The following is a 16,073-nucleotide window of genomic DNA, read 5'->3' as shown; positions in this document are numbered from 1 at the left end:
GTCAACATAAAAGTCGTGAGAAACTGCGTAAATCTTAAGGCGAAGACTTAAATAAGACTAAATACATTATAAAAATCTGGGAAGATATCAATCATTATGAAATTTTCTTTTTCCAAACCTTGCAAATCTTTTTTGTCCATACATATGGACAGTAAAACAAGTGAATGATAAATCATCTTTCATAAATAACCTAAATAACCTCTCAAGGTCATTTAGAAACATTTCTATAACGTTTTTATTAATATCATTTTAACTTGATTGAATAAAGTTAATACTACTACTACTAATATCACTAATAATAATAATAAAAATAATGATGATGGTGATGATGATGATCATTATTATTTTCTAGCGGTTTTTTTCGGTTGTTTAATGCCTTTATTTTATAGGATAGTTTTTACATCCGGTTTGTGCTGTCTAATTGTGGGTGACTTCCTGCAAGCAAGTCCCGCACATATCCCCTGCCCTGTTATTATTGTGGAAAACTTCCGTCCTGCAGTTTCAATCCCTAACTTGAAAACCTGGAAGTTATCCCCCCACCCCCACCCCCCAACGCTGCCCTCCCAGAATCGTCCAGTCACTGCTCCCAGTAGGTCCACACAAAGCCGAAATTCCTGCTCTCTTATCTCATTCATCTGATTTACCGTCAGTGCAAAGATGGTCGACTTCCACTATTTCTGGAATGTTGATGCGTTGCCTTTCAGAAAGGCTGCCACTAAAAATAGGCATTTACTGACCAGAACCTGTTAGCAGACGGTTTATAAAGCTGTATGACGAGCTTAATGATTACAAAACCAACATGCCTCACAAAAAAAGAAATCCCCCCCCAACATTTTTTAAAATAAAAACTTAAATAAATAAAAAAAAAAAAACAGCAGAAGTTTCTTTGATCTTAGAATAACTTTTATTTATTTCACTTTACAAAGAGGTCTTCACCAATGCTCTTATTTAATCTTTATTTGAATACAAACATTTTGACAGATAGTGAGTTTGACAGGGAAGGTCAGAAAGTACCTCTGGGTGAAGCAAGAAGCAACCAAACTTCTGGTAAAACGGGTTTTCTGTCAAAACTCTGAGGTGACACAGATACTGGGTGAGGTGAGGAAAGGCATTGATTAAACATGGTGAAACTAATGATGGCAGTTTGAATTGTTTACTTTTTGGCCTCTGCCGTCAGAGTCGGAGATCTCCTGTTGACACTGCAGCTATTTGTATGAAGTGATGTCATCACTGCGCCATACAAGCCGATGAGAAAGTCCCCTTACCAGCCAAGAATGACACCGACTTAAAGGCATGATCTGTGGTGGGGGAAGTGGGCTGGAATGAGTGAGGAGACGGTGAAATGTGTTGCCACATATCCGTGCATGCACACACGCATGCCCACAAACGGATAGGTAAGTGATTTTGGAATGATGGCTGGGGTGGGCCACATCTGGCGGTATTCTAGCATCAAGCAGGTCAAAGGGACTGCTTAGTTTAACTCAGGGGAGTGCTGAACTGTTCACTAAAAGGCGTTGAAATGCAGCTGACTGCACCCTTGGTTTGACACTGCTGTGAGTGTGGCAAATGGCAATATTTGAATTTAAAGATAAAATAATGGCGAGATGTAAAGGAAAAGCCGTCTTCTTGGCTTATCAGTCATATCAGTCTGATGGCACTGAGTGCAGCTGTTTGCAGAGATTGCATTGGGTTTCAGCAGACTGTCTTATGGCCTCCTGGTTCTTTCTGCTCAGGTGCAAAGTTACAAAGGCAAACAATGCCCTCTAGTGGGGCTACAGCATATTAACATATAGACAAGAGGCGTTTGAGAGTTCAGGCACTCATAAAATGAAAATCATCAAAGAAAAAGAACAAAACAAACAAACAAAAAAAGAAGAAATAAAGCATTTTTGTGAAAATCTACAGATGCTTCATCCATAAGTTAATATAACATCAAATAGTATCTGTGTCGACTACAAAACTGAAATCTTGCAAAGGAACAAGTGTTGACAAGCTGCTAAGTGATCTAGCTGGATCAAATCTCAATAGGTATCCCTGATAGCGGGAACTGTAATACTGATCGCTGCATACTACAGCATTTGATGCCTTTGGGTATAATACCACATTTGGTAATATTACAAGGTTGCTTTCCTTTTCAGAAACGGCTGATCAAAACCAGTATCATCCACAAGAAAATCAGAATTAGGATCATTCATTCATGAATGGCAAGGACAAAACATGCATGGCATTCGGTGCTGAAAGTGATTCAAACTCTGATTTGCTATGAGAGACTTGGTAGATCAGGTGAATATTGAATGAGGATCTGTACGTTACACATTCATGTACCAGCGTCATCAAGACGTCTAAAGTGTTCACAGACCATCTCAGCTACTATGTATCAGTAGGTGTACCCTCATATATTCAGTTTAAGTTTACATTGTTTAAGAGGAGGGGGAGGAGACTCTCCCCTGGGGTTGTTAGGCTGCTCCATCATCTGTCTCAACAGCCCGGCCAGACTCTCGTCAGTGAGTAAACTGGATGAAGTCTTAATGTCAGCAGACTGTCTTTCTTCCCTTGGAGGAAGTGAGCTGAGTAGGGAATCACAGGCAATCACTTGTGAGGAATAAAAACCTCAGAACTGGTGCGTACCGTATTTAGATTGGGCGGAAAGGTGGAGGAGAGAAGGGTATACTATATTCCTGGCTGTCGGTCAAAAAAATAAAAAAGCTGATGAAGTCTGAGCCCCCGTCGGCCAGGTAACCCAAAACCTGGAGTGGGGAGTCAGCGTGGGATATGGGGAGAGGAACAATGCAGCTCTTTGTGCAAGCCGGGCAGAGAAAACAAACCGTTTCCCCTGGAAAGAGATCATGTTCAGGCTCCATCTGAGAAGACCACACAAGGCTGATCGGAGCCCTGTCTGCTGTGCGGAGCAGGGAGGGGAGGAGGAGGAGCAGCTCATCTGGGCTGCCACACTGACTCATGCGCGCATACACACTTTAGGGCAATGTCAGACAGGAAGAAGATCTGAGATGCTCCTTTTAAAGCGCTTGCTGAACACAATGTAACACACACAAGCCAGCGACAGCCTTTTGGTCCAAGACAAAATGTGTGACTGTGTTGTGTTCTTCCCCCATGTTGGCTTGTGATGACTTGGCCATCTGGACTTCTTCCTGGGTTGGCACCCTGCTGGTCTGCAGGCAGAGCAACACTCTGGTGGGCCAACAGGCTGAGGGACAGGCTAGAGGGTGTTAGCACTGGTGTTGTCCACAAGAGGGCATGGCACTGAATCTGGCACTGCCGTACAGTGCTAAACAGGGAGTCTGTTTATTAGATAGACAGGGTAGGAGTACAAAAAAAACAAGAAACAGAAAGAAGGAAAGGGAGAAAGAGAAACAAAGTAAGTTGTGAGATATCATATATTTTATTCTGTGCAATTTCCATTTACACCATATCTTATATCAACCTCTGCAACCCTGGACACTCATTCCTTAATCTGCCCTTTCTATATAAACACTGAGAATGAACCTTTTAGTCATGTCAACACTCAGATAACTGTTGCACGGGGCACAATCAAACTAAGAACATCTGGCCTTTTTTTCCTCTCTTACACACACTTACACAGGCTTTTCATTCAAACACAAACAGACACACACACACATGCACACACACACACACACACACGTAAGGGCCAAACCAGGGTTCTGTACTCCCTCTGTCCCATTGCGTTTTAGTTTCAAACGCTCAGCGAATACCCATGTGGTGGGATCGGATTACACGGGGCTATAAAATATCCCAAATAAAGGCAAGGAAAACTGAGACAAAAAAACTGCCTGTTTCCTGAGGTGAAATCCTCCAGTTGGCTGCTGACTGTCAGTGTGGGAGACTTTTCTTTTTTTTTTTTTTAAAGACTTTTAGCAGTTCAGACAATAGAACAGGACAGCAATGTTTAGCTCAGAGCACAGAGGTGGTGAGCTAAAGTCACTCACATACGACAGCCAGCTCCCATTACACACAACACAAGGCCATAAATCCTTCTGCACAGCACAAGCGGCACACTGTGATTTCATATGTATTGGTTACTAAGGCAATGCATGGAGCCACAACAAATGACAAAGAGTAAAGTGGGAACTCATTTAGTGAAAGGAAATCTTGTTGTGCTTCAACACAAAACATCTGGGAGTATGAGATAAAGGTTTATGTCGTGCGTCCGCGACCAACAGCTATCCGTTTTTAACGTAATTATGAAGGTGACCCCTGACCTTTTGGGGCTTGGAGTGCAATACGGAGAGAAAAGCAGGCCAGGTGAAATTTAAACCATCTCTGTAATATCAGCGGATTAATCTCGGGACATACAGTAAAATGGTAACATGATCTTGTTATGATGAGATACCAGCTGGTGAGGATGACGGCTGGTGTTACAGCCCTTTGGACTAGTGACAAGTGAAATCAAGAGGGCCTTTGATTGGTCCAAAGTAAGGAGGCTTTCCTGCTGCATTCGAACAACAACATCTGGTTGGCAGAGGATAGCAGTGCTAAGTGAAGAAAAGGAAAAGGACTGAAAAGGGAGAGGGGGGGACTCGAAACTTCTACATATGAGAGGTACGAGCCAAAGCCAGAACAGGGTGTCATTATGACATGTGTAAACGGATCGCTCTGGTTCTGCCCCTGTGTTTTCCTAATGAAGCCCCAGAGCTCTATCACAGCTGAGGGTTCACTCTCAAATTGCCGCGCCTTGTAGTCAGTCTGCTTGACAATCACCTCTGTCTCTACAGCACCCCACTGCCTTGTAGTTACGGCCGCAAGGAGCAACAGTTTGACTTTATGGTCCCACGGAGAATTGACCTATCTCTCTGTGTGAATGTCATTCTGGACAAGCTAACTCATAACCTCAAGGTCACATATTTGATTCAGCAGCAGCCATTTATCTTTGTCCAATACAATGAACCTTCTACTTTCTCCCACAGTCATTTTCTCCATCCATCTGAGAACAGACGTATACTCACATAACTTGGCAAATGTGAGCCTAAAGAAGAGGCTGCGATGCAAACAAAGAATTGTGACTGTCAGTCAGACTGTGGTGAAGTGATCGCCTTTCAAAGTGACTCTCACTGCCTGTGCCCTCCACCTCCTTCCCTGGTGTAACCTTAGAGCACTGGGGAGTGCCAGGTTACTGGGATTCTCTCTCTTTGGCGCCATGCTGTTTAGTGACCATGCGCATGCTGTTAGACCTGTGATTAAGCTTGCCCTCTGTATGTGCAAATGTGTGTGTCCACACATTTTCCAGTCCCTGGTTAAATGGTGTTTAAAAATAATTGCTGGTTTTTATTTAAACCAATGTGGAATACCACAGAGCGTTTAATGCAAAAAAAGTTGGTGTCAACTTGGTTTACTGTGACATTTATCTTGCCGATGTATCAGTAAGTCTGACTTCTGGTCTTTACAAGATATAAATTAAAAAAGCCATTGAAAACCGTGCTATCTGTATTTTTCCTCACTTTACATCAGAATCTCTTACCTCCATCCTCTACTTATTCTGATCTCTGATTCTTAGGCATCTCCTCTTCAGAGCTGGCTCCATGTCTATTGCACTGGGCACATTGGCAGGGCTCCGCAGACTACCCTTGTCCCTGAGTTTGGGCAAGAGCAATGGGCCAGTGGTCCCACCTATCTTTGGCGCTGTGGGCAGAGCGTAGGCATGGTCCTCATCAGGAACATGAGAGTCCTCTCCTATGTCCCGGACTACTGTTAAGGGCTCTTCTGACAGATTAACTTGCCCCTCAACCCGCACTGGGCTAACAACAGAACACTTGTTCTCTTTGATAGCCTCCAGCTCACTAAGTGAGGGGTCAGGGGGCGGTGCTGGTAATCTCTGGGGTCGGGAAGAGTCCGGAGTGGCAGTTGTTGGTGAAGAAGACATCCCATTTTGACCATGGTCCTGAGATTTTTGGGCAGAGGATGTGGCACCATGTGGATGGTTGAACTCCTTGGGGCTGGCTGGGGTGCAAGAAGGTGGAGTATGGGAGTCCTGGTGCTGGAAGACAGTGTCGTGTGAAGGTGATGGTGACAGAGGAGGTGTGGGTCTGATGATATTGTGAATCCCCGACCTGTTAACCTGCCCAGCTCCCGACTCGCCCAGCCCTGATAGGTCCACCACTCCATTGGTGCTGGGCTCTAACTTCACTTGAGTCCTTTGCAGAACCCTTTGGATGACTTGTCGCTCTGTCTGCTGCTGCTTATATTCATTTATCCCGTCCGACCCCGGGGCTGAGCAGGGGGATTCGTTGCACTGGGCTCTGGGGGAGGATGCTCCACTTTGGGGTGTGGATGCTGGGGACAGAAATGGCCTCTCTGATTTAACCCAATCTGTGTCCCTTGTGATCAGGTCACTTGGTGAGGATAGCCCTTGAGGCAAAGTTCCACCCATTTTGTTGACTACCAGTCTGCTGTCTGCCTCAGAAGTCTCTGGAGAAGATTGCCTGGTAGACCTGGATTGAGCCCTGTCCAGCAAATCTGGCACAGGCTGAATAACTCCGCTGTGACTTGGAGTTTCTAGGGATGTTTTAGGGGGGACTGGAATAGGGATAGGAATGGGTATGGGGACAGGTAGGGGTACAATGATGGGATAAGGCACCAGGACAGTGGGCTGGGGCAGAAGAGGGCTAAAAGAAGGAATACCAAAGTTCATCATGGGAGGCATTGGGACAGGACCTCTTGGCATCATATTCAGCGGAGGGGAGTGTAAGCCAGGAAAGTAGGCTCCTGGGAAGGGGTGCATCAGTCCAGGGGGATTCATGGATGAAGAAGTAGGGGGCTGAAGGTGAGGAGAGTGTGGAGCTCTGTGGATAGGGCTGGAAGGAGGGCCTGGATGTCTAGGAGGAGTGGCAAGGGGGCTTTTTAAGCCCTGAGCATGAAGGGGAGGCCTTATAAAGGGCATGGGGATTTGAGGTACTGGCTTTTGCTCCAGAGGGGGGCGAGGAAGAGGTGGAGGAGGAAGGGAAGCAGGATGGGGTGACACATCCACAGTTGAAGGAGGTGGGGGAGGCTGGATGGATCTCTCTAGGGTCCTTAGACCAGAGACAGGGACTTTTGAAGTAGAAGAGGATGCTTCTGAGGGAGACATGGAGGATTCTCCTAATCCACGGATTAGTGCAGGCCCTTTAGGGGAGAGGTTTCTATTACGGGCTTCCCCAGTACTGTTGTTGTTGTTCCAAGATTCTGGAGTGAGTAGCTTTTGCCCAGCTACATTGCTGTCTATCCTCCCCTCCTGATTGGTTCTGTTTGGGCTGGAACTGGTGCTGGTGAGAGCTGCACGGGCTTCCCGGTAGAAAACATCCATCTTGTACTGGTTCAGACACTTGGTGCTGCAGAACTGGAGTCGCTCCTCACCAGATCCAAAGTCCAGGTACTCTTTAGTGTGACGAACATGCTTGCACCAATCGCATACCTGTGGCACAGGGGAGAGAGACTGTGGGGGGTCACTGGAGTGAAAGATTGTATGTGAAAACAGATCTTTGTGTAGAAACAGAAGATTTTCCCACTATTCCTGCTTGTTAAACCATGTCATTTTCATCGCGTATTTATATTAATATCTCACAGTGGAAAACAAAAGATGCATTGATAGTGTCCTCTTACTCTGACATTGGTGTTTATCTTCAGCACCAGTCTGGACGAGTCCTCTGTATGGGGGTGCTGAGGGGATCTCTCACTATGGAGATCTTCATCTCTGGCCTGACAGGGGAAAACCACAGTGTGACAAACATCACATGAACTACTGTCAGTCAGGTTTCAGACAACAGTTCATCTACAAATACTACACTGGAATCACTCTGCGGTGTCTGGTCTCCAAATGTGAGCTTCTTACGTAACAAGTACAAAATATAGTTTTAAATAAATCGCCTTGTCATGAAGCATAGCATTAGTCTGAACTTCATGCAACAACCAAGCCCTAAAGGTCAGTGCAACAAAAGAAAAGCTGTGTTGCGAAACAGATACAATTCTACAGCCAAGTGGGGAAATAATGCAGGTGATGTATTGTCGTATTATTAATGGTTCTGCCAGTATTAATATAGGAAATTCTTCTTGATTCATGTAAGCTGATCTCATGTGGATCTGAGTGCTCCCCCATCTCTGTGACCCATTGAGTCGTGTTGAGTTACGAAATATGAGGCAGCTGAAGGTAAGGTATGCACTGAAAGTGGACACCTCGCCCCAGGCCTCCTGGCCTTCCTCTCAGACAAGCAGCAACAAGCCAACAGAAATGCTTTCCTCCCTGCCTCCAAAAAACTAGAGGGCTTGTTGCGCGCAGTCTGTTCAGCCCCCCCGCCCTTGTGTCTCCGTTGTTGTGTGAATTCACCCACAAACGCTCTAAACAACACTGAGGGTGAAAGCTGATATAGCTACTTGTCACCCTGTACCTCTACAGAAGGTATATCCATGTCGTAATGGAGGCTGAAAAATCACGGCAAGCGCATCAGAGCGTTTCTCTATCATTGCAGCACTCCTGTCCTCCAGACCAAAGCCACTTAATGGCTGGTCCCTTCTCCATTAACGCGAAACTGATACTAAGTGTCCCACACAAACTTTGACCTCCCTCCCACCATTCCTAAACTGGATCAACCATACGCACTAGGAATTGTGTTCTTAGAGATCCACCCTTTTTAAATTTCTGTAAACGAATCCATCAGTAATGACCTCACGAGATCAGGAGTATCTGTTTCTGCTAGTTTGTATACCTGCCAGAAACCACTTGATGCCCATTTCCCTTTGTGTGATGGGATGTGCCAGGGCTGAGGCAAACTGGATATAGAGTACCTGTGTTTGCTTAAATGTATATGGTTGTGTCAGACTGACTACTGAATTTACAGATTACTCATTATCATACAGATACCAGAATTTACAACACCTCACCAAGAAGAGGCCAACATGAATTGTTTTTGACCCTCAAATGTAATGATAATGTGCAGTACATTATATATACTAACCTTATTGCGTTTGAAGTAGGCCCGTCTGCAGGCAGCAAAACACTTCTCACTGCAGAAGCTCTTGAGCTCTGATCCCATACACAGAGAGTAGCGTTTTACACCTTCCTTCTGGCACCACACACATACTATCTGCACATTTTGTACATCTTCTACTGCAGGAGGGAAATCAGAAGAAAAGCTATGTTAGATGATCTTAAAAGCACGAGAATAGTGTGAAACAGCTACAACTGAGTGCTTTTTAGTCTCACAAAGGAGAGCGCACTAAACAGCGCGCATTCAGCTGTGATCTAAACTTCCTGTATGGATGTACCTCACACTGAATAAATCTCAGATTAATATTCTTCCAGGGAACACAGAGATCTTGCTGCATCCCTCTTATAACCTTCACTATGACAGCGCTGTTATTTATTTATCCATCTGTAACGGGTGAACCCATTTTATGCTTATATTCCTGTACATTTTAATCGTACAGCAGAATACCGACAGACTTACAATTCAAGCATTGTTAATCGGGGATGCCAAAAACCTTCAAACTAAAAGCAAAAGCCGCAATTTATTACCATATGTAGTGTTTGTTTTTCAAAAAAACAATGTCCGAACAACAGAAGAATTACACAGTCTATACAGTATAAAAAGGTGCAGCAGCATTAGTTCTTCTGTTTAACTTACTTTACTCTTAATAGGCTACAAATGCTTACTGCATTGCACCATAATTGCATGCTGAGTTATCTCAGACTGTTATTACACAGTTATTACCTTTGCGGCAAACGTGGCTTATATCACGGGACACTTTACAGGTTATCTCTCTTTTTCAGAGCTTGTAGCACACAGAATTTCTCTTTATTTTGTAAAAGAATGAAATTTTTAATATACATAATTATTATATATTTATCTATAATAATTTTATATATAATATAATTACCGAAAGAGGCACCAAAGCAAGCTCAAACTACTGCACCTAGCAGGGATGCCTCTTTATCATTGCTCAGGAGTCTAGTAGGTAAAAACTGAACCTGCACCATCTTCTGGAGCTTGACACTACACTCTAACGTGCTAGCACATGAATATCAAACTAATCATGAGGGTAGTAATACTAAAAGCATATGTATAAGGAATGCACAACAATCAACATTTAATCTCCTCATGTTTGCCCCTACAGCCTGCTACCTGCTGATGGCTTTATAAGGGGGACGATGACAGGGGCACTCTTGTGCTCCTTCGGGGTCGTCAAGGATGAGCTTGTTGAGGAAGAGGAGGGTGACGAAGACGGGATGCCGGAGCACTCTCTCTCTCCGCTCTTGTTCGGCAGGACCAAGTGGCTGACTTTGGTGTCCAGGCTTTTGGGTTTTGGCAAAGAGTTTTCTGCAAGACATAAACAGATTCCAGTGTTAACTTGAATTCGTCGGGTAACGTTACACCGTGCAGCAAACCTGCAATACGGCCTACATGATACTATAATAACTTTTTCACAAACAACAGATGTATCTGAATGAATGAAACTCGAGAAGTTCCGACTACAGGAAGTTATGTTTAGCAAATTTGTGCAGTGACTCAATGTCTGCATTACAACCTGCAGAACCTGTTAGCGTAAATTTAAGAACACTGCACCAATAGTGAACCCTCGACGGCCGCCCTCACCTTTCAGCACAGACACATGCTGACGCCGTTCTCTGTAGTTTCTGATCTCGTTGGCCTCTGAATCTCTGAGATCTACCTTGTCGTAACCGTACCATCCAAGGAGTTCATTCATGGTGCTTTCTGCAAAAGTCTGCATGAGAAAAGAAATCAGTGATTAGTGATAATCTACGCATATGGATAACTGAGCTATGCCTGCCTACAAATAGGAAATTGTGAGCATGCATCTACGGGTTATTAATGGACATTTTTATCCTATGTTAAACATAATCAGACCTTCCTTCTCTGAATCAATGTGAGCGATTCTTTCTCAGCCACAGCCTGGTTGGAGAAATGAATAGGGGCACAGAGGAGTACAGTATGACACTTTTTCCATGATGTATTCAAGTTGTTTACTCTTGCTAAATCTGAGACGGAAAGGTTTAAAACCTAACACCAGTGTGAAATCTATGAATCATCCTTTGTTTATCTCTTTTAATTGGAAAAAAGAGGGAGAAAGAAAACTTTTCTCCACAGATGGGATGTGTGGTCACAGTTTTTTTTTTTTTATTACGACCAGATGAAAAAAAATACAAAGGTCTCTCTCTTTATCCACCCACCTCTCTCTGTGGCTTTGGAAGAACTGGATTGGAGGAGAAACCTGATCCAGAATGGGCAGAAATCAGAGCGGGACACCCTACACCACAGCCAGGTCCCACGGTTCTCGGAAATGCCCCACTCTGCTCTCTTCTTCTCTTTCCAATGTCCACCGCTCTCGCTCTCTCCCTCTCTCTTTCTCCAGCTTTCCCTGTCCCTCCCTTTGCCTCTTTTTCTCTCCTCTGCCCCCCCCCCCCACCTTCCATCTTCACCATCCTCCCCTCCATCCCAGCACCTTCCAGCCCTGACACCCGACACAGCACGGCCTCTCAGGTTTCACCCTTTTCCAGCACAGCCAGTCTGCTGTGGTGGTGGTGTTGTAGTGCTGTAGTACTGACTGCACATTCTTTCCCCTGCTTTCCTCACTCCGACCTCTGTTCTGCACTAGGGCCTCAAAGAAATGGATCTCTCCCTCGCTTGCTCACTTTCTGCTGTGTGTGTGTCTGGGAGAGTGTGTGGGTGAGTGCAAGCAGAGGTATCATATCCAGCTAAATATGCCTAACGATGATTAAAGTCAAGTATCCGGTTTCTGGTGCCGTGCTCGGGGTCTGACGTGGAGGGAGTAGGTCCGAATGTGGTGTTGAAACAGATGTATTACAGAGACAACACTGGGACGGACCTCAGCTGAGCTAGAACTCAGCTTGCCAGCCTTCCTGCCTGTATTTCTTCCACAGCCCCCCCCCCCCCAACCCCCTTGCTTTTTCATCATTTGACCAGTTTTTAAGGTGCACATCTTATGGGATTTTACCCGATAATTTGAATCTTATATGCTTCCCATCATGCCTAATTTTGATATCTTGATGTTCTCCAGAAGTTCGACACTGATGGCAACTCTCCTACCGCATCTGCACAAACAACCCAGTGCCACTTCTTTCTTTTTTCTTCTTCTTGTGAACGAAAAGACGGGCAATATTTTTTCTTCACCCACCCCTCCACTTCCCACAATGTTGTTTTTGTTTCTTTTTGGCAGTTTAGACAAACATCTGCTTTGCGAGAGTGACAAGCCATATCCCAAACCACAAAGAGAGTTGCAGCCAAAGGCAACAAACTGGGGCCGACCCTGAGATTCAGCCCAGGCAGGCTTACATCAAGCGGGGATAGCGTTTCACATGTTTTGATTAAAATTAGTTAAGATGTAACTCTACACCTCCCCTGGATATCAAACGCTACAATCCAAACCACTTACACAAAAAGAGCACATTTCCTCTCTCACAAAGGCCAGAATACGCCCCCAACCCCCCTAAGAAAATGACTTTTTCAAATTTTATTTCTCAGCTTCAGCTTGAAGAAGCCTCGAGTATTCCTTACCCCACCACAGTCAACAGTCTCAAATATCCAGTGTCCAAACCCAAACAAAGCAGACAACCCATGGATTAGTTTCCATGCAGTAACAGGCTCATAATAGTGGGAGGGAATCGTGCCTGTTACTGTGATTTAACTTATTACTGCCTATGCAGTGGCACTCCTTCTACTCAAAGAACAGTGGGGAGATTCTTAAATGACATGTCATCAGTGAGCACTTCAAGCTTTCGTTTAATGTGATGTTTGCATTCTTTAACAGTCTGTGACAGTGATTTTAGAGCTTTCCCAAGGAGCAGGGCTATTTAAAGAATATAAATGCCCTGTCTCTTTTTCATGGGGGCAAGCCTCTGTGGTACAGCAAGTGAGCGCACCGCAGGAGTGGGGAAGAATTGACGCACATCTGGATCTCCGCTGGACAAGACTGCGCGTCCGGCCACAGCTGGCCTGACATGGCGTCACAAGAAGGCAGAGGTCAGACTACTCTTCAGCACTAACATTTATATCATCAAAAAAATCCCGTGTCTGTCTTTGCGTCTGTTTCAACTTGGATTTATAAACACGTTTATTGATATTTTCCAGTTGTCTTCCTAAAGATGAAAACTTTCGAGGTTTTTCTTATTTTGCAATACAGCTTCACGCAGTAGGATATAATTGCTTACATAAAAGACAGAAAGCGAGCATTCATTAAAAGCAAATATAGTTTTTGATATTATTCCCCGCACTGATTTGTGCGTAGCTGACTCACTCGCTGCTGTGTGCTGGAAGACGTGTGCGCAAAGAAGTTATCGCCCCGTCTCATCTGATTACAATAATAATAATAATAATAATAATAATAATAATAATAATAATAATTTTTCAGTGGCACACAAACCCACTCTCACCTTCATCTCCTGGTTGATTTCCCTCTTTACGGGGTGCGCGGGTTTCCTGCTGCGTTTATTTTCCGGTGGTCTCCCTTTCTCCATCTCTGGCATAGTCCCGGTCTGGCTGGATCCGTTGCGGATCAGTGTTGAGTGTCGGCTGGAGTAGTTTCAGTGGAGTATCTCAGAATGAAAGCTGTCACTCCTGGTGACAGCGGCTGTCATTCCCGGACGTCCGAGTCCCTCATTTGAGGCTTCACACCACTGAAGTCCACTGAACATGCGTGCACTGTGCGCTGGAGTGTCCGCCGCTGAACAATCTCAACTCCCTCTTGCCCACTTCTGTCAAGTTTCTACGGAAAACCAACATACGTCTTCCGCTTTGGATTTTCAAAGTATGACAACTGTCAACTGTTTCTTGAAAGCATATTAGAAACGAATCCGCAATTAAAAACAAAAACACAATTACGCCAATGATTTGCGTCACCGCGCAAAATTTGGTTTCCAAATTTTAAACACTCTTGCGAGAAGTATTTTAACTTGACTGAAACATGAACCAGCAAAAAGTTTCTCATCAAAATTTGCTGGTTTTTGCAATATTTGAATGTTGCAGTGTTGGTATAATATAAAAAAAATAATTACATCATAGACTCTGTAATGAAAGATGAGAAGCACTGTGCTCTCTCAAAGCTCATTAACTCTGTTCAAAACCTACTAAGGTTTATTATGTCATTTGTTTTGTAAAGATTAATTGGCCAAAATTATATGTTATCAGTTACTTAATGTTTCCCCTTCAGCTTTTATTATGAAAGGTGCATCGCCTGGTTACCGGTCTCATTCGTGCGCTCTCTGTGAGGGGAGGGCTTTGATTTGATGTAACCCAACACCTGGCACCCACCCCTCCCAAATCTCAACAGATACATTTCATAAGGAATGCAAAGACTGTGTTTTATCTGAGGGGGCACAGAACAAACACTGTCTCTAGACTCTTGTCTTAAAATAAAGAGATGGAAAGAGCGCTGCGAGTTAAAAAAGATACCAGAATGTTTGGAGCTTTCTCAAATGGCATCCGTCTGATCCGCGCCCGTCTGTGTACGAGCGTGTGCGCGCAACACCTAAAACGTCCACATTTGGCCTCTGAGCAATCTGGGCTTGAGGAAAAGTGCCAAATGCCCGAGGACAGGATTTACACAAAAAAAAAAGAGTCGTTTGTTCGTGTATGTCTGCGCACAGATGAATGTAAACATTTCCCACATGTTTATCGCTAATGCGAAGGCCAAAGAACTTATTTCCGTATCAAGTTTCTCTGCTGGTAATGAAAGCATTGAGGTTATCTGATTGCATTACGCACATAAACAAATTCAATTCGTTAGCTGTAACAACTTTTATTTTATAACTTTACTACAATTCTCCTCATTTTGTCCATTAACATGTTAACAGTGCAGTATGGCCTACATTAGGACAGTTGGTTTCCATTGCTCTTCTGCATCATTGAAAGCCTCTGTCTCGCAGACCTCACAGTGTCGCCGAGCTCTGTGTAGAGAGACAGACAGGTACAGACACAGCCGTGACAAGAGGGATAATTCAGAATTTTTTTCCCCCTCCTTGTCTCGAGTTTACCTCTGGTCTGCTCTGGTTTGAGGAATCCAGGGACCACGCTCGTGTAAACAGAAATCCGACCCACTGCGCAGGGTTTGGGTTTCGCCCCCGATGATGATACTCGATCCGTCCCGGCTTTGGGAACAGGGCTTATCTGATGCCTCATCCCCCCCTCTGCTCTCCATAACAGCGCACATCTGGTGCCTCTGCAGGGAGCGTTGTCCCTTTAGGTTCCTCTGGTGGGGGTGAAAGCTGGAATAAGAGCGCCTCACTATTCCCTCAAGAATCCACTTACACAAATGACAGAGGACTAGAGAAAGTCTTTAGGTCTGAAGTTACAATCCTCAACATCTGGAGCGAATCATAAAAAGTTGTCCACTTTGTGTACCGTTACTTGCATTACCGTACACGGTCACATGATTAAAGCGAACGTATACCCTGCAATTTAGAAAACGACAATTTTGGTGTCTGTGTTCAGCGTTAATGGAGGGACATAAAAGTTTGATCCCCCTTGTGGTTTAGTGGTGTGTCCTCGCCGACAGAGGGCGACGTCTACCCATTAGTCTTGAATAATTGTGCAAGTGAATATAGCCCGGTGTTTTCCCTGCATCAAATTACATGCAAATATAGTCATCATGATAGGGGCATCTGTGTTACAAGCCTGGCTAAATACACCGACTTGTACCATGGAAAATGACTTAATTTGTCATTATATTCACATTTGCCTAAGCAGTTAGGGTAATTATATAGATATTCCAGCATTACTTTTACTCTGCATGGAGAAGCAAAACAACAGCCATAACAACAAAAACTGACTCTCTCTCTCTCTCTCTCTCTCTCTCTATATATATATATATATATATATATATATATATATATATATATATATATATACTGTGAAACAACAGGAGGATAGGTCTGGGTTAAGGATTTGATTTGATTTTATAGTCTATAACTTAATACAAAATTAATACAAAAATGCAATAAATAGATAGATGATTTTTTTTTTATCTATTAGAACAAAATTTCGAGAAGTCCAGATATTTAATAGTTTTTCTGAAAGCTCTGACACGGCCTCTAT

General features: G+C 44.1%; 1 protein-coding gene across 2 annotated transcripts; it reads right to left on the bottom strand.

Moving 5' to 3' along the window:
* Positions 1–944: 944 nt before the first annotated feature.
* LOC146371868 (sine oculis-binding protein homolog) lies at positions 945–13,732 on the bottom strand. 2 transcript variants are annotated; one of them, XM_084953794.1, is made up of 7 exons: positions 13,415–13,732; positions 10,599–10,728; positions 10,128–10,322; positions 8,961–9,112; positions 7,612–7,707; positions 5,495–7,444; positions 945–3,299 (listed from the first exon to the last, which is right to left on the bottom strand). In XM_084953794.1, exons 1-6 carry the CDS (start codon positions 13,505–13,507, stop codon positions 5,504–5,506), a joined length of 2,607 nt encoding a protein of 868 aa, XP_084809920.1. In that variant the 5' UTR covers positions 13,508–13,732; the 3' UTR covers positions 945–3,299; positions 5,495–5,503. The 2 variants fall into 2 exon arrangements, with proteins under 2 accessions (XP_084809920.1, XP_084809921.1); XM_084953795.1 differs by having other exon boundaries at positions 5,495–7,423.
* Positions 13,733–16,073: the final 2,341 nt, after the last annotated feature.

This window comes from Perissodus microlepis, chromosome 15, assembly GCF_051167445.1.
Source record: "Perissodus microlepis isolate ML-2025 ecotype Zambia chromosome 15, ASM5116744v1, whole genome shotgun sequence".
In the NCBI taxonomy this organism is placed as follows: Eukaryota; Metazoa; Chordata; class Actinopteri; order Cichliformes; family Cichlidae; genus Perissodus; species Perissodus microlepis.
Note: the sequence above shows the minus strand (reverse complement) of the source record. Positions and strands in the feature narration are given on the sequence as shown.

Bases quoted from the DNA above. Each gene is read 5' to 3' on its own strand.
- LOC146371868 (XM_084953794.1), bottom strand. From the start codon at position 13,507: ATGCCAGAGATGGAGAAAGGGAGACCACCGGAAAATAAACGCAGCAGG. The intron at 7,708-8,960 runs GTTAGTATATAT...TTCCCCTGTCAG, and splicing joins CCTACTTCAAACGCAATAAG to GCCAGAGATGAAGATCTCCA. The intron at 7,445-7,611 runs GTAAGAGGACAC...GACCCCCCACAG, and splicing joins AGATAAACACCAATGTCAGA to TCTCTCTCCCCTGTGCCACA.